The sequence below is a fragment of the Geospiza fortis genome, unplaced genomic scaffold (assembly GCF_000277835.1).
Source record: "Geospiza fortis unplaced genomic scaffold, GeoFor_1.0 scaffold166, whole genome shotgun sequence".
Lineage (NCBI taxonomy): Eukaryota > Metazoa > Chordata > Aves > Passeriformes > Thraupidae > Geospiza > Geospiza fortis.
In genome coordinates this window covers 3,131,044-3,153,369 of record NW_005054310.1, presented here as the reverse complement: position 1 = coordinate 3,153,369, position 22,326 = coordinate 3,131,044, and the positions used below count along the sequence as shown (strand labels likewise).

At 35.8% G+C, this 22,326-nt stretch overlaps 1 protein-coding gene across 1 annotated transcript in view; it reads left to right on the top strand.

The window, feature by feature from the left end:
* The window catches only part of ZDHHC17 (zinc finger DHHC-type containing 17), a 96,943-nt gene extending 75,937 nt beyond the window's left edge, over nt 1–21,006 (top strand). The window contains exons 10-17 of the mRNA XM_005419206.2: nt 1,061–1,161; nt 7,641–7,765; nt 9,749–9,811; nt 10,944–11,037; nt 14,298–14,381; nt 14,772–14,929; nt 15,766–15,860; nt 17,866–21,006. Coding sequence (XP_005419263.2) covers nt 1,061–1,161; nt 7,641–7,765; nt 9,749–9,811; nt 10,944–11,037; nt 14,298–14,381; nt 14,772–14,929; nt 15,766–15,860; nt 17,866–18,004 — 859 coding nt within the window. The 3' untranslated portion in view covers nt 18,005–21,006. The remainder of the gene's footprint in view (nt 1–1,060; nt 1,162–7,640; nt 7,766–9,748; nt 9,812–10,943; nt 11,038–14,297; nt 14,382–14,771; nt 14,930–15,765; nt 15,861–17,865) is intronic.
* The last annotated feature ends 1,320 nt before the right edge of the window (nt 21,007–22,326 follow it).

Genomic DNA, 22,326 nt, shown 5'->3' with positions numbered 1-22,326 from the left:
ATCTGCTTAGCTGTGTTTTCCTCCCTACTTTCACACACACAAAAATGCACAGAAGTCACTGAAGGAAAGAGTAGTGCAGAGTAACTACTGTTTGTCCAAATGTATATTCACTTATTATTCATCGAATGAGCACATGTTCCTTACAGGGTTTTTTCCAAAGACCTAAGGAACTTCCACTAGAGCAGAGAGAGTTACTGTAAGGGAGTAAAGAAGTGAAATAGAAACTACTCTCTGCACACACTTGTCTGTGGCAGCCCTGAGGGAATCACCAGCGCAAAAAGCAAAATTGATCAATATCAGGATGTTTAGGCAGATGATGCAGAAATTTTCTTTCAGGGGGGTTGGTTGTTTAGAGTGTTGTTTTCCATAGGTTTTGTAGCAATTTCTTCTTGAATATGGGGTAGCCTAGTTATTCACCTAGTTTGTCTCACTGTATGCAACTTTATTCAGACGAGTCTTTAAAATGCAAAAGTGTAAGAAAGTGAAAATCATTCTGATGGCTTAATTTTTTTTTAAATTAATGTTGCAGCATTTTATCTTAGAACTTGGCAAATATAGTGATATATGGGAAATTAATTAGTCTGGATTTTTTTTCAACTTTATATTGGCAACTCTATCAGAAGCAAAATATTGAATTATCTGAAATATTTCAAGTATATAGGCTGATAACACTGAAGTCTCTAAAGCTTTTTTTCTTAAGGACATAATTTTAATGTGCAGTTTTCATTGTATGGGTTTCCAAAGTGTCTTTACACCGGAATCTCAAAACTTAATGCAGTTTGCAACACTGTCCATGTTGCTAAGAATCTCACAGGTTCCTGACTGCTTGCACAGTGTAGTTTTAGCATCAGTATTTACTCATTCTGCCTGTCTTGACAGGTTGAAAAAAGGAATTTCTTGTGAACTTTGAACAGAAAAGTGAGGAAAATGTATGTATGGCATATTTTGCAAAATCCCATATAATACATATTTTAATAGGAAGTGTTTCCCTGAAGCAGTAGTTCAGGATTTACGTTTTATAAATCAAAACTTACCATGTGACATTGTTCCTGCATTACAGGTCATTCTTTGATCACTCCATGCACAGTGCACTGCCTCTTGGAATATATTTGGCAACAAAATTCTGGATGTATGTGACGTGGTTCTTCTGGTTTTGGAATGATATCCTTTTTTGTGTACAGTAGTATTTTTTCATGTTCATAGTATGAGGAATTACACAGCTATATCATTCATATAACACTAAGTAAACTAATAATAATTTTAAAAAGGGAATCACCACAAAACTTTGCTTTCTATATTAATGTTAATTATTTTATCGCTTTAAAAATGTGCATGCTATTGCTGTGCTTTGGTAAGTAATAGATTTTCCTCAAAACTTGCTTACTGTACTCGGCAGAATATCCTTTACCAACTTCCTAGGTGGAGGAAATGTTAGCAACTTTGTAAAATATTCTCTGGCTGTGAGGGGACACAATGTAATTGACTGCATTTTTTAGACACTGTTCTGAAAACAGTAGGCTGGTTCATGGTCTGTATCAGTTCTAGTGGAATTGGTTTCACAGTTAGAGCTTCCTAAACATTTTGGAAATTCCATTTTGTGCAAACTTTAGATGCATTTGATAACTATATTTATAGTTATTTTGAAAATGTGTATTAACAATACTAGATTATAGAGATTCAGCATATTGCCATATTTTTGTGGTTTTGATTGTCTGTCTAGAAATGAATTTCCCTTACTCATGGAGGTAGAAACTGAGACAGAATTCAGTGGGGAATGTTAGTTTTCCATGGCAAGGAAATAGATGCAAACTTTCAAACAACTTTCTTGGGTTCTGTAATTTCAGTAGCCAAGAAAACAAAGTAGAGATTTGATGTTTAATATAGTTCTTACAGTTGTAATTGTGGGATTTTTGTCCTGGAGCTCATATTTCATTCATATATCTATCAACTTGCTTAGATTTTTATTTCTGTAATTCATTCTGATTAAATAGCTTGAAGTTTGGCATATTTTTTGGCATAGAATAATCTTAATTGTTTACTAGAAATATAGGCAATTACCCTAATAAAACCTGACTTCAGAATGTCAATGAAATACTGTCCTACTTCTGTCTCAAGCTGGTGTCTCCCAACCTTTGCAATAGTATAGAGAAGTAGTGATCTGAGACCTTCAGTTACTAATTACTTTCATTAGAGCTGACACAATTCTCTGACAAGCAGTTTTAGAGACCAAGTGCTTCAGGCCATCTTCCTTTAATTGGTGATTTTTAATTGGAAGTCTTTGTAATAAGATTCCAAATTCATTCTTCTTCTGGAAAATAGCCCTGTAGCTTTATTGCAAAAAAGAAATTGCATGCCTCCTCTATTTTTATAACATGAGTCATAGCATTGTGGTTGGATAAAGAATTCCTGTATTTTTACAGCTTTATATGATTGCTTACAGCAGACTAGAGTACTACTTTACACTTAGTTCTGTTCGAGTGATAAAACCTGTCCTAGTAGTTTTCACAAATTCTGACTGTCTTTTGCTTGGGGAAGAGGATTTATAACCTTAAACAACTATCAGGAATTGCCTTACTGGAACTTTATATTATAAATGACATAATGATCTTAATTGCTGCAAGTGCAACTTTAACATTAGGGTGTTTAGTAAGAATTTTCTTTTCTTGTACATATGTTGAAGGTGTCTGGAAGATCATCAACTCTTGTGTGTTTAATCCTAATGGGACAGGAAAGGGCAGTGGATGCGATGTGTATCATAAAGAAAAATAAACCCAAGGATTTGCAGTGCATTTTCTTGAATTTCAGTGTGGTCACATAAAAATAGATCTCTGAATTCTAAGGTTTAATAATGTGTCTTTCAAAAAGCCAGTATTGAAAATGTACTGAACTTTTTGTAAATGTTTCCATTCTACTGGATTTTTCTCAGCAGCTTCTGAGTCTGGTGTATTTGATAAAGTAGAAATCCTATTCTTGCAGGGAATGAGGAATATGATCTGTCTATTTTTGAGTCTATATGTGAGTTTATGGTCCTATGCTTCCCTGCCACTGTTTTGCTGCATCCTTCTAACTATATTTTGCTTGTAACAAAGGATACTTATGTCTTGCCCCATTAGTGTATTCTAGTTTTCTAGTGTTTGCAGAGCAGGAGCAAAAATACCCTCAAAAGTCCTACACACTAAGTCACTATGTTTTAATTTAGTTTTATTTTTAAAAGAAAAAAGCTTATTGAAAATTACACTTTTAATAATGTGAGACTAGAATTTCACATTTTTTTCTTTTTCTTTAGTATTTATAGGTATAACATTCTCTTGTGTCCTGTAAATGTTCTGCCAAGATTATAACTCAGTTGTTCATGCAGTCCTTTCAGTTGCAGCTGAACAAATACTGCTCGTTATGTCAAAAGGTTCTTACACTGCTCTTTTTTTTTTTTTAAATGTCAGAGTTTACTGTAACCCAAACTGTTCACAGTATTTTTTTCTTCTGTTTGTATTTGGTGTAAATGGGAGTGTGCAGTTTTAATTAAGCAAGCTTTTATGGCTGTCGCATCCTTTCTGCAATGCTGAGATTTTGAGATTATATAAGGCAATTTGTGTTTTTTAAAACAATTTATCATTGACTAATACTGTATTGATTATCTTATTTCAAATGTACTTTACCAGTTGCTGGGGTCTAGGTTAAAGGAAACAAACACTGCACACATCTTCAATTAGTGATTATTTTAAAACTGTGTGTAAGAGAATCCATTATGATTTTCATTCTTTCACAAAGCTGATACAATTGTATAGGACTTAAAAAACTGTAACAAGCTAATTGGTACAGTTAAGCAGTCAAAAAAATTTTTATTACCAAAATTAGTTTCAGGAAAAGAGCAAAAGGTCTTCATGCAGAAAAAAATAAGTCAGCAGCCGTTTTTCTACAGGAACCAAAGACCCCAAAAATTCAAACTCTGGGCCCAGCTGTCCAGAAGTTCTGTTTCCATGTCTAAATACTTTTACTAAAGTTAAAAAAAAATGGTTAAAAAAAATCCAGTGTGGAGGAGATAGGCTGAATTAATTTGTAGACTAAGGGATTCTTTTATATCAGATAGAAATGGAGATAGAGGGCTTTTGCAGAGCTTCAGTTAATTACAAACTGATTTTGTCTAATAAATGTCTAGTCAAATGAGGCTTCTCATGTAGCTAGCTGCTGTTACCTGCCTGGACTCTTAGATCCAGATGTACAGCTGTTATGAACTGGGGATTTGGAGTATCTTTCTTATAAGGAAAGGCTGAGGGAGTTGGGCCTGTTGGGACTCAAAAAGAGATGGCTGAGAGGGTACTTCATCAATGTCTATAAGAATCTAAAGAGAGAGTGTCAGAGGATGTTTCCAGGTTCTTCCGAATTGTGCTAAGCAGTAGGACAAGAGGCAATGGGCAGAAACTGAAGCACAGGAAGTTCCACCTGAATATGAAAAGGAGCTTCTTTACCATGAAGGTGAGCATGCACTGGAACCGATTGCCCAGAGAGGTTCTGGAGTCTCTCCTCAGTTTTCCAGAACAGTCTGGACACAATCCTGTGCTGTGTGCTCTGGTGTGAACCTACTTGAGCAGGAAGGTTGACCAGATGAGCCACTGTGGTCTCTTCCAGCCTGGAAGAGACCCATTCTGACCCATTCTGTGATGCTGTGATTCAGTGAATTGGCAGGTTTATTAGCATGTATTTGATCTCTGACTCCTTACACTGGCTGCAGATTTCTCTGTGCAGGAGAAAAGGATTTTTGGTTAGTGAAAGGGCACATCTGGGTCTATAATGTGCATTTTGGCTTGATCTCAGACTTGTGTGATACCTGATAGCAAGAAGCTGCATGTATTTGGGGCCTTTTAAATAGACTACAGTTCACAATGAAAAATTAAATTATCCCTTGTTTACCTGACTCAGGGGTTGTGTGGCGCTTGTTTGGTTTTTATTTTCTTTTTAATGAGATGATCCTTTTCATTCCAATTCCTGGAATAATTTTCAGCATCTTGTACTTGTTCTAATAATTAAAGAATATTGATCAGGACTAAAAGTAGGAAGTGTTTTGTGGGTTTTTCTGCTTTATCCCTCAATGAAAACTGGGGAAACTGCATAAAAGAGGAGCAAATTGGTGGTGAGGCAGGAGGTGTGAATGCCTGGTATATTACGCATTTTGCAGCCTTTAATAATATAGTAATGTACTTTTTCCTTGTGTAGCTGTAAATGAGGATGTTAACACAAAACGAGACACTGTCCCTGGAGAACCAATTCCCTACTCTACTCTGAAGCTATTGCAAACCTACAAGAATTTCTTACATTTGAAGAGTTTGGAGAGATGTCTGTGATGCAAGTTGCTAAGATCTCTTTCAAAGTAGACTTCAGAAGGAAGTTCAGTATGATTTTAGATACCTCTAGTGCGGGCATCTGTACTGAAGTTTAAGCACTCTTCATAGCCAGTGACAAAAAATAGCCACTTGTAAGGCTCTGCTTCTCTTATATAATTTAAATATCTTGATACTGAAGATAGATTGGACATGGCTTTTTTCCTTCCTGATATCTGTGAAGGCATACTAAGTGATTTTAAGTTGGTGAGGTGAATCCAACACCTGAAGTTGTTTACCTACATCACATGCTGGAAATACCCTGAAGAAAACTTTTAAATTCTCATATAGTTTCCCAGCTGCAGCACAGTAGCCCCTTATCTGCCACAATTTACAGTGTCAGCATTGCACTCATCTGACACCACTTGATAAAAGGACAGAGAAAACAGGTTCTGTGGGGTGTCTCTTATGTTCTCTCTGTATTTGAGGGAGTAAAATGGGGGAGAAGTCCATTGAGACAATGGACTGCTGCTTTGTTACAGGTTATTCAAATTTAAGTTAGCAGAAAAACAATTGCAAAGCATTAAGGTTATAAAAACCCTCTTAGTCTTTTCTCACAGCTTCTTTAAAAGTCTAGACATGACGTATGGTGTTTAGAAATGGGTCATAAAATTGGTTCCAGTTGTACCTTCATTGTTTGTAATGGTTGTCTGATTAAGGTACATTTAATGGAAAATCAGTTTTCACTGTTATAAAAAAACCAGCAATTATTTTAGTATTCTAAAAAAATGTAACCTCTCTCTAGCTAAGCAGTTCAGTTGCACCAGCTTATTCTTGGCAGCAGGTAGCTTTAGAAAAAAATAGGAGGTTGGTTTGTGTAAATTTTGATGTCAGAGCTTTTAATCTCTAATGTATAAAATAGAACTGTGAATGTTTAGGTTATAGTATAGCTGGTGTTTTTTCCCCTGTTATAAACTTGCAGGAAACATCTTGTTACTGGAAAGATTAATTGCTTTTAGTAAGCTATACTAACATTCTACTATATAAGATACTTTGTTAAAATTTTAATTTAGCTTACCAATATTTTTTATTAGAAATTCACAGCCAATTCCTTGCCCCAACCAGAGGAAAACAAAAATTATTTGTGATACACTTGACATGAACAATGAGACTTCCTTAGCATTACAGAAGTCAAAAAGAGACGACTTCTACAAACTTGTATCTGTTTGCATTTCTGGGTTCTTTTGCATCGCAAGCTATTTAGATCTGAATGTACCTAAGTTCCTCAAAATACAGTGTAATTAGGGTGTGTAGTGTTTTCTGCCTGAGCACTAGGTGTCCTTTTTGTTTGGATAATGCTGTAGAGGCTTCTGCCACCACAGATTTGTCTAGGGCATCTTCTGGCAGTTGTAAGTGGCAGTGACACCAGGTGCCTTCATTCAGTTTTGTCAGGTCTTTTGTAGGTTTATGAGAATAAATAATTTTCCTTTTGTGGAAGAGAAGTATCTGAAGTATTTGGTTTTTCAATATCACTGCTAAAAATGTTTTAATTCTCTGAAGAAATGTCCAGTGCTGTAAGACTAGCATGTTACATGGCAAGACATTGAATGCAGGAAATGTATTTTAAAACAAATGGCTATTTTCTGTCTTTATGGTAAGTGATTTTATAAACACTTCTAGAGAATAATAAATCCTGTAGTTTTTAAAGTATTAGACATATTAGTATGTTAAAAATAACTTTCAGTGATGCAAAATATGTGTATTGCCTTATTACAGGACCAGGTTTCAGACACTACCTTTCTTGGAGATAAGTGGTGTTGGGACATGATTGCTGTGCAACAGTGGCCATTGCAGCAAAATTCCTTCTATGGCCAGAAGCAGCCTGTCCTGTGATATCATAGGAATGTCAAGCCAGTGAAGACATAGGCAGTCAAATGTCTGTTTTATAAATAGAGCTCCAAAATGTTTATTCTGAAAACAGGAAATAGTTATTGAGAAGATAAATTTCATGGGATTTAATTTAATTAAAAGGGAAAACAGTTACAAAAACTGAACTATCGTTATTCATCCTTTAGAATGATAAGGGCTTTAGAAAGACCTTATGGAACAGACCATTCTGAAAAGTAAGTTTTGAAGGTCAAGCAATGGCAAATGCTGAGTACCAAGCTAGTTCTTACAGCAGTGCTGAATTTTGTTAATTCTGAAGACAGTGACTCAAGGGCATTAGTAAAATTTAAATTTAGTTAAATTTTGTATCAGAATTATCAGTGAGAATGTTGAAGAGGAAATTCAGTTTTACACTTGAGATTCCTTGACTGTAAACACATCTCAATTTTTTCTTTATACACCTTCCGTTCCTTGCTAATAGCGTTGCACTTTTCTACAATTTTGGAAAATCCTGGAAATCTGATCCAGGAATCATCAAAGCCACGGAAGAACAAAAGAAAAAGGTAAGGCCAAGAGATATGAATTTGTTCTTCAGCAGCCTTCCACCAGCTGATCGGAGTATTTAGTTTACTATTCAGTACATTGCATTTCAGTAAGTTGTATAAAAAAAAGTTTAAAATATTGAAAAGTCTTCCAGATTTATTTTTTAACATGTGGAATGCATTTCAAGTCTTAACTGGTGCAAGATTACATATTAGTCATTTTGAGTAGCAAAATAAAATTGTAACTTGAATTTTCAATATTGAAAGTTTGAAAAGCAATTAAGTGAAAAAGGAAATGTGAAGTTTCAGACTTTTGCCATACTGAAACAAATAGCCCATTATGGGAAAAGTGTTAGTTAATTTTATGAAAAATTTCCAGACTTCTAAGCACCTCTAATTTTCTTTACCTTTGTATGTAAAAGTATTAGACTGACAAACATTTTGAAGCTAAAACAGCCATAACCCCAGGCAGTTTGGGGTGGCCTTTTTTTTGGCATAAATGTCAGAGAAAATGTGGGTGATCTAATGATATCCAAGACATTGTATCATTATTAGCATCTCATATTGTTATTTTAAGTATATTGTTCTCAGCAGCCAAAATGAGCATTGAATATGCCAAAATTATACAAGCAGCAAAAGTGTTTTGTTTTGTTTAAGTTTCCTAGAAGCCAACATTCCACCTAAAATTAACTTTGAGCTTCTACTTCATGGTTATTTGTGAAAAGACCTGTGTGAATCAACATCAGACCACTTGGAGTTATGTTCTTATGTAGGAATGAAAATATAATAGCCATTAAAAGGATGGTGTCAATGAAATAATTTTTGTGTTCTGCAATAGGCTATAGCTGAGTTCTTAGTCAATATACAGATTTGGATTTACTCTGAAAATTCCATTTCTGTTATTGCCAGTTGCCAAAGTAAATTCCCAACTAAATTCTACTCCTTCAACTGGACTAGATTAAGTAGAGCAGTCAACTATGACACTTTGGATTGGATTCAGCAAATTGCACAAATATGCAGTTTATTTAATCTACTTGCTTAAGTAGGCGAGTGTGGTTCCAAAAGCCTTGTTGAACTGGGTAGGAATTGCAAAATGTAACTTCTTGGGGCAGATGCATATGGCTGTGGATGTTTTGGATTTCTTACATTGCAGCTAACCATATGGTAAAATGTTCTGTTACCAGGAGTATGAACCACTGTAGGACATGTGTGCTACCTTCGTGCAGTGTAGCACTTCATAACATTTTCATAATTTGTCTTCAAGTATTTAATGCTGAGTTAGCCTTTAGCTTTGAAATAACCAAGTAAGAAAATTCTTTTCATTTCAGATGAACATGTTAATTATGTTTAGAAATGTGTAGTAAGCAATAATTTCAGATGTTTGTTGTTTTAATATGTCATGTCCTTCATTCTGTGTTACAAAATAACCCAAATCACTTTTAAAGCAAGTGAAGGTATAAATAAATAAGATATTCCTATAGTTCAAAAGCATAGAAGGTAGACAAAGGTTTACAAAGCACAATGATATGGATCTAACTGAAGTGATCCTGGGCCTGCACAAGACACATTTAAAAGCTCTTCATCTGCTCTTGTTCAGTTCTGTTCTCCTCAGGTTTGGGATTTTGTTTGTGGACAATACTGAACTCCAGTGTTGAGTGTCAGACCATGCACATTTGTTTTTGCATCCTTTTGTTAGTCTGTAGTGTAGTGTTATACTCCCACTGAAATCAGAGGAACTCATAATGAAATTGTCCAGGATGTCAAAAGTCACACCAGCAGCACTGAAATCACAGTAGGTGACTAGGAGTAAGTATAAACTAGAATTAATTTAGAAGTAAATATGCATATTGGTTTAATAAAGTAGATTCAAAATCAATTTCATCTGAAATTAATTTCTTCCTGTGTGTAGAAAGTACCTGAAATAAAGGGTTCACAGCCACAGGTCTGAAAATGGTTGTCACCATTTGTTTATATGCTAAATTCCAATTTTTATTTTTCCTGCAGACAATAGTTGAACTTGCAGAGACAGGAAGTCTGGACCTCAGTATATTCTGCAGTACCTGCTTGGTAGTATATTTCTTGATCAGTTTCGCTGTTTTTTTTTGCTTTATTGCTAAGCCAAAATTAGTGTTCCTGTAATGAACACACATTTGACCTGTTTGCAGTTTCAAAGGGAGAATTTATTTGTACTCTTTAATCTAAGCAGTGTTTTCAATACATAATATGTACACAAAGAAAAGTAACAGTGAGAGGAAAAAAATTATCCCTTTGGAAATAACTTACCAGTGTCAAAATTTAAGTATCCAGTATGTCTACCAGGTTGGTTGGTTATACACCTAGCAAGTTAGAAAAATCACATGTGACATTCTACTACTCCATAATTCGCAGTAAAATTATGTTGTGCTTTTAGTAAAATATTTTTTCAAAAATGAAGTGTTTTTCTCTATCTGGCAATAGTCAGGATGGGGGGAAGAAATCTTAATTTTTGTAAAGCAAATATAACATGCTTTTTCTTTGGAAGTTAACTAGCAGATACAAAATGCTCAAGCATATCAGTGTTAACACTGCAAAGCTCTGATGTATGTGGAACATGAATGCTGTTTGTATCTCCAAATTTGAAGCTGGAAAATTATATACAGATGTGGCACATTAAAAATTACGTGTGTGTATACATGTATATTTCAGACCATTTCCTTCAAGACATAAATTTTCAAGAAAAAATCTTGGGAGTAATTTAGCATTTTAAGTTCCATCAAGTTCTGCTTGTTGAGTCATATTTCTGTCTTTAGAAAATAACCTGAAAAGTTTATGTTAGAGCTTGGTTATGAATGGTACACAATCATGCAACTCAGGCTCATTCTTTATTTTCATTGTTAAAAGCTGAAATGAAGCTGGTTGCTTACAAAGCTCAATTGCTGGAGGTGATAGAAGAGCTTTGTATGAGAAAAATAGTTCTTCATATAAGAAAAAAAAGTGAAAATAATTTCAGTGCAGTTTTAAGGATGTTTGTGTTAAAAAGTGTGTAGATTAAGCTGAATAGCTGGGATTGCCTTTAGAATTAGCTTCAAGTTTGAAGTTCTCTGAGGAATTAACAATAGCACAATCAATTTACATTTAAATTGAGGGTTTGTGTATTCTTCTATTTAAAATACATCAGGGTAACTTGCTTTTCTAAACAAACATTTGTTATCTGTTGCAGATACGGAAGCCAGTGAGGTCCAAACACTGCGGTGTTTGCAATCGATGTATAGCGAAGTTTGATCACCACTGCCCGTGGGTGGGGAACTGTGTAGGTGAGCAATTTGCTAAAATGCTCTACAAGGTCTTGCCTGTTCTCATTTCACAGTGGAAGTGACTTGGCTTCTTAAGAAAAGCTTTTCAATATTGAGCTTAATTCCTTTTCTACATGTGATTCGCTGCATTATTCTCATTTGTATTGTCTATTATATGCCTGTCCTCAAAATTGTTCTGTGTCTAACTCAGTTTGCTACATATGTATTTTAATTGACATGAAGTTTAGTAATGAAAAGATTCAAAGCTTTACTGCTGAAAACGTATGTCCCAATTCCACAACTGATTATTATCCATTGCATAAGACGAAATTTTTCATTTTGACCAATATGCAGTAGCTTATTGGTAGAGTATGTGTATTTAAAATTGGTATGATTATACAAGTTAGAACCAGAACGACTTCCTATTGAGGTATCCACCTCTTTTCGACCATCCGGGTTGTCTTTCGTTCTCCCCAGTGATTATGAAATGAATGGATATAGAACAGAAATAAAGTCTCTAAATGCTGCTATTTCCAGTCATATTTTTTGAGAAACTTATTTGAAAACCATTATTATGCAGGGAGCTCTGAAGACCTCTCAGCTAGGAAATGAGTGCAGCTTGCTTCACGTGTTTAATTTTTTAGGACACAAGCAGAGGTAACTTTAATCTTGGGGAGGAGTTAAGACCTGGGTTCACAGACAGTTGACTGTTTCGTAAATGCTTCATTGTAGTCCTTTCAAACAGATATAATAATGAATAATCAGAGTAGTTTGATCTGAAAATGGAGAGTAAAATCTCGGCATTTAAATTGTAATGGAACATCTCTAAAGTCTCATTGAGATCAATTTATATCACCCCCTTCTGTCTTATGTTTCCTACAGATGTTACTATCTGAGATATTTTTGGTTTATATTTTAGATGTTTTACAATGAAAAACTAAGAAATTTTTAATTCAGACAGGCAGGGGAGCATGGGCTCAGGTTTTACAAGATACCAAGGAGTATGTGTCAATGGAACAGAAAGATCCAGTATTTTAATCTGTAACCAGAAAAAAACCCAAAAAACAAACGGGGAAGGAAAACCCTTAGTTTGTGTGTAATGAGTGTATGAGTGATGGGATTAGGGTAGGCGGAGGAAATGGTTTTTAAGTCACAGCGATGATGGAAAAGTAGAATCTGTGTTTTAGTGGTGGTGTACAGAGTAGGGTAACTGGAAGTAAAAGTAAACCTTGGGGCCCTTGAAAGTATGCTGAGAAAAAGCATTAGAAATCACAGTATGGGAGCTGGAGCGAACTGGAAGGAGTGGTGGTCTGAACAACCTTATATGGCTTCTCTGTCTCAGATTGGTACGTGGTCACTCTAAGCATGGGATTGCAAAACAGAATCCATTCTTAAAACAGCATTTGTGGTATGTTTGCCAAAAAGGGAAACATGAATCATGCCTTTCTGGAAAGGTGGAATTTGGATGTGTGTGGAATGTGTTAAAAAGATAAGAATGTTGCTAAAGATAGGACTGAGAAATCTTGTAAGAGTGTTTACAGACACTTTAAAATAAATCCTTTGGGGATAAAACTTGGCACATAAAGAGACCTAGAATATTTTTACCATTTTTAAGAGGTTGACAAAAAGTGGAGACTATTAGAAAAAGAAAGGAATTGGCAACTAGAGCAAATTGTTTTCCTCAAAATTTTAGTTAAAATACAGCAAGCAAATCTCTGGAAGTGATTGTATTTATATTCTAAATGGAGTATCAAAATAACATTATGTTTTTCTACGGTTCTTAAAATTTTATTTTAACTGCAGAGGATGACTTTATTCCTGCCAGTCCAGGAGGCAGCTGTAGAGCACAGTACTGTGTTTTGCCTAATCTTATTCCAAATACAGTTTCTCCAGTTTATTTCACATTTCTTTTCTTTTTAAACTGCGATCAAGATTGTACTATTTAATTTATAGTTTTAAAAGCTACATGTTTTTACCTCACACATATGGATTTCTGTTAGGCAGAATTTTGTTTAGTATCACTGAAGATGTTGCTGAAAGAAGCATCCCTTCAGATGCTTCTCAGATGGGCTTCTAGGCCACTGTTTAACTTCTGTGTTCTTTACAGAATGTCTTTTATGAAACTTAACAGTTCTGAAATTTAGAATGCAGATGAAAGTGATACCTTAGGAACATTCCCACCACTTTCTCATATGCCCTTAGGTGATCGAAGGCAATATTACAACATAATTTTGTGTTTTCAGGAACTTGTTTGATTTTCAAGGAAGTGTCTTGCGTTTAGTCTAGCTTGTGTTATATGTGTTTTTCCTCATCTCTTATTTATACAGTCTTTCAGCTCACTTGCTAAAAGCGCTTGATTATTTTCTGCCTCCAGAGGATGCTCTTGTTTTAGCAGGGAAAACATTTGACATAATAAAGAAGTAAATGCTGTGCTGGTAAATGATGACAGCCAAATCTTTTGTAGCCCATTATCATCTCTGTGGGTTTAGTTTACAGCCTGGAGCTGTTGGAAGGTTGCAACACTGGACATATTTTACCAACAGAAGGAAGGCTGAATACTTAAGAATTATGATGTACTCTCATAAGAGGCATATTTTTAGCTCTACTACTGTTAAAAATAGATCAGTCTTTTAGTAACTGAGTTTTCTTTCATTAGAATTCTGTCTAAAGCAGAGTGGTTTTTATCCCATTCATTGTTATAGCTAGGTTTCCTAGGCCTTGTTTGTTCAGTTACAGGTATTTGTTTTACAAGTTTTACTAAATATTTTATTTTTAGCTAGCTTCGTCAGGCATCCAAACATAAGATTTGAGTTAGTTTATTATCAAGGAAAGTTGTATATTTGTTCATATTTCTGTTACTTGTAACAAAGTGAACTCCATAGTTTGATGGTTTTTCAGTGGCTTTTAAAAAATACTTACCAGTTTTCAATTCCTGGCTGTTAAGGGCTCTGCAACAGCTGTCAGCAACTTTGCTCTAAATATTGTCTTATCAATAATTTTATTAGTTCATGAAAGAGGTTACAAATGAATTACTGAATTGCAGTTGTAACATTACAGAAAATTAAAGACAAGTTGCTTTGTTGTCTAAGAAATAAAAGAAAAATCATAAGTAAACCAGCTAATTTCACTGTCTTGAAGTAATAGGGGCTTAATATTGTAGCATAATGTTTCTATATACAATAATAAGCAGTACTTCTAAGCAAGCAATTAAACTTTCTGGTGTAATGTTGTCTTTCTGCTGCTGAAAGTGTCGTAATTTGGTCCCTGTTGTGCAACTTTAGGAGCAGGGAACCATCGTTATTTTATGGGATACCTGTTCTTCCTGCTTTTTATGATCTGCTGGATGATCTATGGATGTATCTCTTGTGAGTAAATGTGATTTTTTGGCTTTTTTTTAATTGCTTCTAAATACTTTATCTCCTCATATGGATTTTTATAGATCTTTGCCTTATCAGGGTTTTGGGTATTTTTATCCTGGAATTGAACTGCACATTAATATTTGATTATATTGGGTATTTTAATTTAGAAGATGTTTTTCTTGTTCTAGATCTTTTTTTCTTCATCACAGACAAGTATGTGCATGTGTCATGTATTCAACGAGCTGGGAAAGGAAGAGAGAGCAAGTAAAGCTCAGAATTCTGGCACTTGTCATTTTCTTATTTAATTTAACACATTTTAATGTGGGCATTATATGTTGCTGTAAAACAAACATACCTTAAATCTTTGTATATTTTTGACTGGTTTTTTTCCTCTAGACTGGGGTTTCCACTGTGAGACAAGTTACACAAAGGATGGATTTTGGACCTACGTTACACAGATTGCTACCTGTTCTCCGTGGATGTTTTGGATGTTTCTAAACAGTGTGTTTCACTTCATGTGGGTGGCTGTGTTACTCATGTGTCAGATGTACCAGGTATGGAAGGGCACTTCACTCATAATGCCGTGTCTTGGGAGTGACATAAGAATGTCAAATAGTTCTGTCATTTAAATTTTCATGTTCATTGTGCTAGACCAAGTGTTTAATCTCTCAGCCTTGCTGGAGGAGGCAAGCATCTGCTGTCTCTCAGTATTAGGCATCATTCAGTTCTAAGTCACATGGCCTTTTTTTTTTTTTTTTGTGCAAGAGGTTAAAATACCTACCTCCTAGTTCCCATTCTCAGAATGACAAAAAGGTAAAACAGACAAGAAAAAGGCAACAAAGACTAATAGAGGATAAGAGCCATGGGGCAAATTTATAATAATGCTGTACATTATTAACAGAAAGGGAGTGGTAGCTTGAAAGAGGATGCAGTAATTTCTTACACTGCTTCAGTGTGAGTTGATGCCATATTGTTATTCTCTAGTCTGACCAAACCCAAGTTGGTGTTTTTTTTATCCTTTCTATGGAAAGAAAAGTCATACTGAAAGCCTTGAAGGATGACTTGTCATTAATGAACCATGAGACTTAATTTCTATTTCCAGGAAATCTTCTGGAAAGATTATCCTGTAAGGCTTAGATAAAACTTTTCAGGAAGTTTAAATTTTGTCCTCCATTTTTACAGTATTTGTCATTTACAACATATATCAATTTCAAAGTCTTATGGTTTATGTTTGCTCCTGATAATTTCTCCAGTCAAAAACTCATTTGTTTAAAAATTAATTTAAAAACAAATTTAAACCAGTAAATCTGGTCCCTTTTCAGTCTGTCTTGTGCAATACTTGGTTACATGTTTTTATGTGAGCTAAAATACTTATTCTTCCTGTCTTAAGATATCTTGCTTGGGTATCACAACAAATGAAAGGATGAATGCAAGAAGATATAAGCACTTTAAAGTTACAACCACATCTATTGAAAGCCCATTCAAGTAAGTTTTGAAGCACGTACAATTTTCGTATTTGTGTAGCCTTGCATACATTTGAATCATGTTGTTTGTTGAAGCAGAACACTCCTGAACACTTCCAGACTATTTTCTCTACTTGGAGTGCTGAATCTTGTCAGCTATTTTCAGTTACACATTCTATCCAGTTAAAGGAAGTGATTAATTTCATAGTGTAGGGTGGACAAACACAGAAGAGAATGCTTTCCAGCAGTGGTTGTATTTCACTGTAGAGTTGATGGGGAAATAAGTATCATCTTTATAAAGCAGATGCTCAAACCAGAGGTAGTTGCTTACTGCAGCATGTCTGTGTTGACCTGGACATTCATTTCTACACTGGGCACTTTCTCCTGAGTAATACTTACTGTGCTGGTGAAGTTGCTCTGTGCAGTAACTCCCCTTTCTCTCTACTGTGAGAAGAGAGACTTCACTTTCTTCCTATTCATCAGGAAGAGCATGGCCAAAGCTGTTTGTGGGGAAGGGAGCAGGATGTCCCAGGAACTGAAGTGGGTGTTGCATGGGTGAGAGCAAGCTGATGCATACAGTTTTTGGGCATCAGTATGTAAAAGAGTAGATTGGGATTCGGGTATCTGTAGTGATGAGGGTTCAAGATGAAAGATGGGGGCTTGGGGATGAAATAGCACTGAGATGGAATACAGGGTTATGGAGCAGCTTGTGGAGCGAAAGCAGGACATAAATGAAGGCATGAAGCTGGTATATTGGTGGGTTGAGAGCATGTTACAAAAGGAGCTGGAAAAAGAAAAAAGCACATCTCATCCTGTTGCACATGCTGTGTCTCCTGTAGGAGCTGCTGCTCTTTTTGGTGCCACACAGGGTAAAGGAGACAGGAGATGGGAATTGTGATCAGGAGCAGTCAGCATGGATTCACACAATCCTGTGCAATGAGCTCTAGGATGACCCTGGTTGAACCAGGGACCCACTGTGGTCCCATGCAACCTTCCCATTCTGTGATTCTGTTCTGTAGCAGATGGATTTCTGTACTAGGAATTTTTTTAATATCTCTTCATAGAAAACTTGAGAGAAGCAGACAAGCATCTCTGTGTAGTTGCAGTGTTCCTACAGATTAGAGTTGTAACAAACCAAATAATTTGCCTGGAAAACACAGGGTGGTGCACAGGATAAGAAAAAAGTGCTGGTTTGATCCCAAATTGCTGTCACATTCACAAACCATTTTAACTGAAATAGCTGCTATTATAAAAATTGCACCTGAAAATAACACCAGATGTCTGAAATAACTGACTTGGCATCACCTGTCACATGAAGCATTGACATCAAATAGTTTCATCTCCTTTTTGCTTAGACCTGTCTCTCATATATCATTACATGAGCTTCTCTTCCAGAAAACTATGATCTATTAAGCCCATGTCTAATTAAGTTAAAAATCCCCAGCATGTTGGGAGTTTTTATGAGGTTTCTTAAATATTTGACAGTTAATTGATTCAGGCACAGAAAGTGCTTGAATAGTTCATTTAATTCAGATCATGTTTTCTTAATTTTGTGTTGTCAAGGGGCCTGGTTGATTCTAGACCTGCAGCTGGTGAACCAGTATGTATGCAGAAACAGATACCAATAAATATGGAAATTTTTCTAGGAAGACATTCATTTGCATGCCATTTTGTTTTGCATCCATCTGTACAATGCAACTGTCCTCTTAAAACATGATCTGAACTACCAGGTTGTGCTACATGGTGATGGACTGCTAAAAACATGTTTTGGTAGATAGTGTGAGAAAGTTGGTGTCTTGATTATGCCCAAGGATCAAACATTTACCAGTCTGGTGACCACTTCTTATTTCAGAACTTACTCATCAACTTGCTTATCAAGTATGAGAAAAATTCTGAACAGAGTTCGTTTTCTAAAGTCAGAAACTTTAAGGGTGAAGAAACAAATTTGTAGGTAGGCAAAAGATTATGTACTTTGTTAGATGAGCTATGATATTGCTTGCTAATGTGTGTTTTTCTTTTGTTTTTAGCCATGGATGTATAAGGAACATTATAGACTTCTTTGAATTCAGATGCTGTGGTCTTTTTCGGCCTGTTATTGTGGACTGGACAAGGCAGTATACAATAGAATATGACCAAACTTCAGGATCAGGCTACCAGCTGGTGTAGCACCACCTTCATCCTGTGAGCATATCATCCTGAGTGGTGCCTGGAAAATTTTCCCTCTCTCTCTCTCTCGACTCCGCATCCCTTGAAGAGTAGCATGCTATGTGTAGGGCTGATGATGAATCATAAAGGTACCTTCTCTTCATCAGAATTTTATTAACAAAAGTAAAAATGGACAGAATAAACTGCCAAATCTGATAAGGAAGAGGAGGAAGATCAAAAAGGGATTTTAACAGTTCTTAACATGAGAATTATTCATAACAACATATTCACAGTATTTGTTATCAAGTTTTTTATTTAAAGTCTTTCACAATGGAGCATGAGATTATTGAAATATTGACATAAGTAGTTACATTGTGCTGAGCAGAAAAATTTATATCCCAATATCAGTAATTCCACTGAAACAAGAATCTAGAATATAAAACTAAATTTCATGATACAGAGTTCACTGATCGCTATGTTGTAGTTCCTGTAATGTAATTTTTTAAATACAGATTTTCTGTTGTAAGATGTACATTGAAAAATGTGCTTTTCAGTACTGTTATAAACAGCCTGTGGTGGGAATCCCCTGTAACATGTCAAGTTATAGCAGTAGGGCACGTCAGGTAATGTTGAGTAAAAATATGTTGCCCACGTTTTTTGGTGATTGTTTTTGCCACCAGTTAGTGGTACAACTAAATACTTGTAACAACCCTGTTCTGAAATAATGTAGTCTGAAATAAACAGCTGCGCCAATAAGGAAAGCTTTTCTGTCAAAGTTAAAGCCCTGCCTAAATGCATGATGCACCTGTAAAATTAGTTTACAGTATATAATGTTCAGGGAAAAAAGTGGGGAAAAAATCATTATCTTTGAAGTCATTGTATAAGCAACTTACAAACTAGCAATGTTTTAGTATTAGGTTTGGTCCTCGTACAGTACAGTGTAGTGTATTTGGAGACACATTGGAAGAGAAATTACATGGGGGATACCACAGATGTAAAAGCAAAAGTCTCAATTATTAAAAGACAGGATAGTTTAAAATTGAATGCAATTGGAGAAGAAGAACCCAAAGTTGCCTGAAATGCTTATTTCATTTGGATGTGAAATAATGGAACCCAAACTTTAACAAAAACAAAAAATTAAGAATCCCCATAACGGCACGTGCACACAGAAAATGCAGAGCAGTGTTCTGAGGAAGATGGTGTATTGGCACGTGGAAATCACCCTTAATTTCTGTTTTTAAGTTCTCATGCTACAGATGTGTTTGGAAGGTAAGGAATGATCTGAAATTGCATTCCAAAGGGGCTTTTCTTGAATGTGATGCACTGATTTTTGTTATGGTGTTTTCATATACTCATAGTGAATTGTTCACTGCTTCCTTAACTATTGTTTACAGAGAGACTGAGAATCAGTTTAGTTCTCTTCTAAGTGCTGTAGCAACTCAGTGGTTCAAGGAACCTGTGAGGGGAGTTTGGGGAGGGTCCTGAAAGCAGACGTCTGAGACCAGTGTAAAGAATGTGTATCTGTATATAAATAATTTATCAAATAGTTTTCTCTCTGTGAGTGTGTGTTTAGTGTATTTAAAGCTGCTCATTTTCATTTTATTCAACCAAAAAAAGTATAGGAAGATATCTAATGAGCTTTTAGTGATGTTAAATATTGCTGTTAATAGGCATTATGCCCTGCAAATTCACTGCATGTTTGATGCTTGGCAAAATTAGCGTTTTCTGTAATACACAGATTACAGATAATAAAGCAATCTAGTGGTATTCCCGGCCCTTGCCTTAGTAGGAGGAGCAGTGAAACTGTAAATAGTTGATGTTCAGTATTTGCAAGTAAACATTTTTTCTGTAGTTGTTCATTGATCTCAAGACACACACTTAGTTTGCAAGTACCAGATATCAGGATTTACAGAAGTGCAGCATCAGAGTCCTTGAATGTTTAATACTGGAAAAATCAATGTTGTCTTGGACACTTTTAACAGGAGAGGTTTGGGTATAGGGGTGAAGAAGCTTTGGCTACTGTTGTCAGACAAAATTTGTAATCCTAACAAAAACATGCTCTATTTCTGTGAAAACAGTTGACTTCAGTTATTCATATTTTTTTCTAATCAGAAAAAAGCATGAAAGCTTTGCACTATGGTTTGTTTTAATCACCAATGATGTTCTGCATATTTGTTCATTCATTTATTTTTTCACATTTTAGTTGGGGGTCGGTTGACTTGAGGAGCATCAGTACACTTTATAAAATATCACCCAGCCACCAGAGGAGCAGTTCAGTGCGTGATGCAAGTTTTGGTCACATTTGCCCAGTAGCATTAAATGCCATGAATTGTATCATGCGCTCCATGTCAAAAATGTTTGCAAAAGAAGAGGTGCACGTAGGAAGTTCTGCACTATTTCCATGTCAGTAGCTCTCTGGTGACAGATTTGTTGAGACCTGCAGGATCTGAGCAATAGTAGGTAGCTGTGAAAATTAACATGCATATATGGATTTGGAATGTATGAAGTTTCCAGTGCAAAATGTAACTTGTCTTGAGTAACACTGAATTGTTGATATGAAATCATAAAGCAAGCAGGGGGGAGCCAACTATGCAGCATTTTTTCTGTCAAGTTATCAAACTTAAAATTCACTTGTTGAACCAAAACTGCGTTGCTTCTGAAATTTAAGCTGATCTAGACCAACAGCAGATCAGACCAACTTAATCTGACATAGGTAGAATAAATAGGAATTTTGTCTTGGCCCTAAACATGTGCTGTTTCTTTGCAGGTTTTTGTATTCTTTGATGTCCACCAGATTTTTTTTCAATTAATGTGTAAAACAGCATCACTACATTTTAAGCTGTGGATTTTTTTGTATATTATTTATAACTGTGCCAAGTATTATTTTAATACTGTCGAGATCTTGATGTGTATTACATTGTGAACAAAAAAAATCTGTAAAATGTTTAATAAACTAGCTCTCCTTACATAAATTAAATCTGTTAAATTTTGTAAGTTATTACTCAAATAAATATTGACTCTTAGATGCAGTGTTTGTATTGACTTGGGATGTGATTTCATACAGTGTAGTTTGTGTCCAGTTTCAGAAGCCTTTCTGGAAAAACGTACAGGTGTCTTACAGATGGCATGCACCCAAATCTGTACAGATGTGAAATTCTGTGAGTTACTACACTGTGGTAAATTACACCTTTGCACTACCAATTAAAGTTAGCATTCACTAAATTAAATATTCCTGTCTTTTGAGTGAAGCATGCTGGCAAGCATGCTTTCTTAAGGGAGAACACCATCTAGGGAATGTTTCATGTGGCCTAATGTACTTACATATATGACATTATAATAATGTCATTTGAGGTATTCTGAGCGTCAACCAGGCATCTGCACAGGGCTAGGATGTGTCACCAAGATGTGTGCTTCTGGGTGGCACTTGTAGGACACAGACTACCTTGGCTATTCTGATCCACACTAAAGGTTAGAGTTTGAGCAGAAACAAGGTAACAATCCAAGTTCAAATCTAGTCAGGATATTTATAACCAGCAATGTGTATTAAAGTGTAAGGCTAGGACTTAGGAGCACATCTAAAGGGAAGAAAAAAGTGTTTTCTGCTGAGTCTTGTTTTGCTCTTGGCAGTGAGAATTGGTGGTGGTGTTCTCCCCTTTCCCAAGCAGTGTTCCTGGTGAGGCTGTGTCTAGGCTGACCACCTTTTGGCTTGTCTGGAAAAGACCAGGGAAGACTTTCAACCTGTGCTGAAGATCTCCATCCAAGATTTGCAGTTCTCCATCAGAGGAATTGCTGTGCTTGGGAGTCCTGATGATTTGAAAGCTGGTTCCTGGGTTTGGGTTTTTTTGGAAAGAAGCCAGGCCTCTGCACCCTCATTACGCCTCTATTAGAGTTCAGTGCCTTGCACCTCCCATTAGCCGCCTTTTAGTAAAATCAGACTTCCTTTCTATGAAAGCAATGTCCATGGTATGAGTAGCAGGACTGAGAGTTTTTCCTAGGTTTCCTGGGCTGTACTGTTGTTTACTATCTCACTCCCACCTGAAATGTGCTGCTTCAGAGTTACTGTTGTCTTTTTCAGCTCTAATCTTTCCTGCTCTGTGAACTGGAAAAGTTCTTGGGTCACTGAGCTGGCTTGTTTTTCCTCCTGTCCACATGGTTCCTTTATAACCTGTACAAAATGCTCTTTGTGTATTATTTTGGGTAGTACATATTTTTCTAATTAGGCTTTTGGCTTGAACTGCTTCACTGCCTCAGACCACGGTCATAGATGTTGCTTGAAACTGCTTTAGACCATGCAGACACACTTGCTTAATGTTTAGTTGCAGCAGTCCCAGTTATATGTGTTT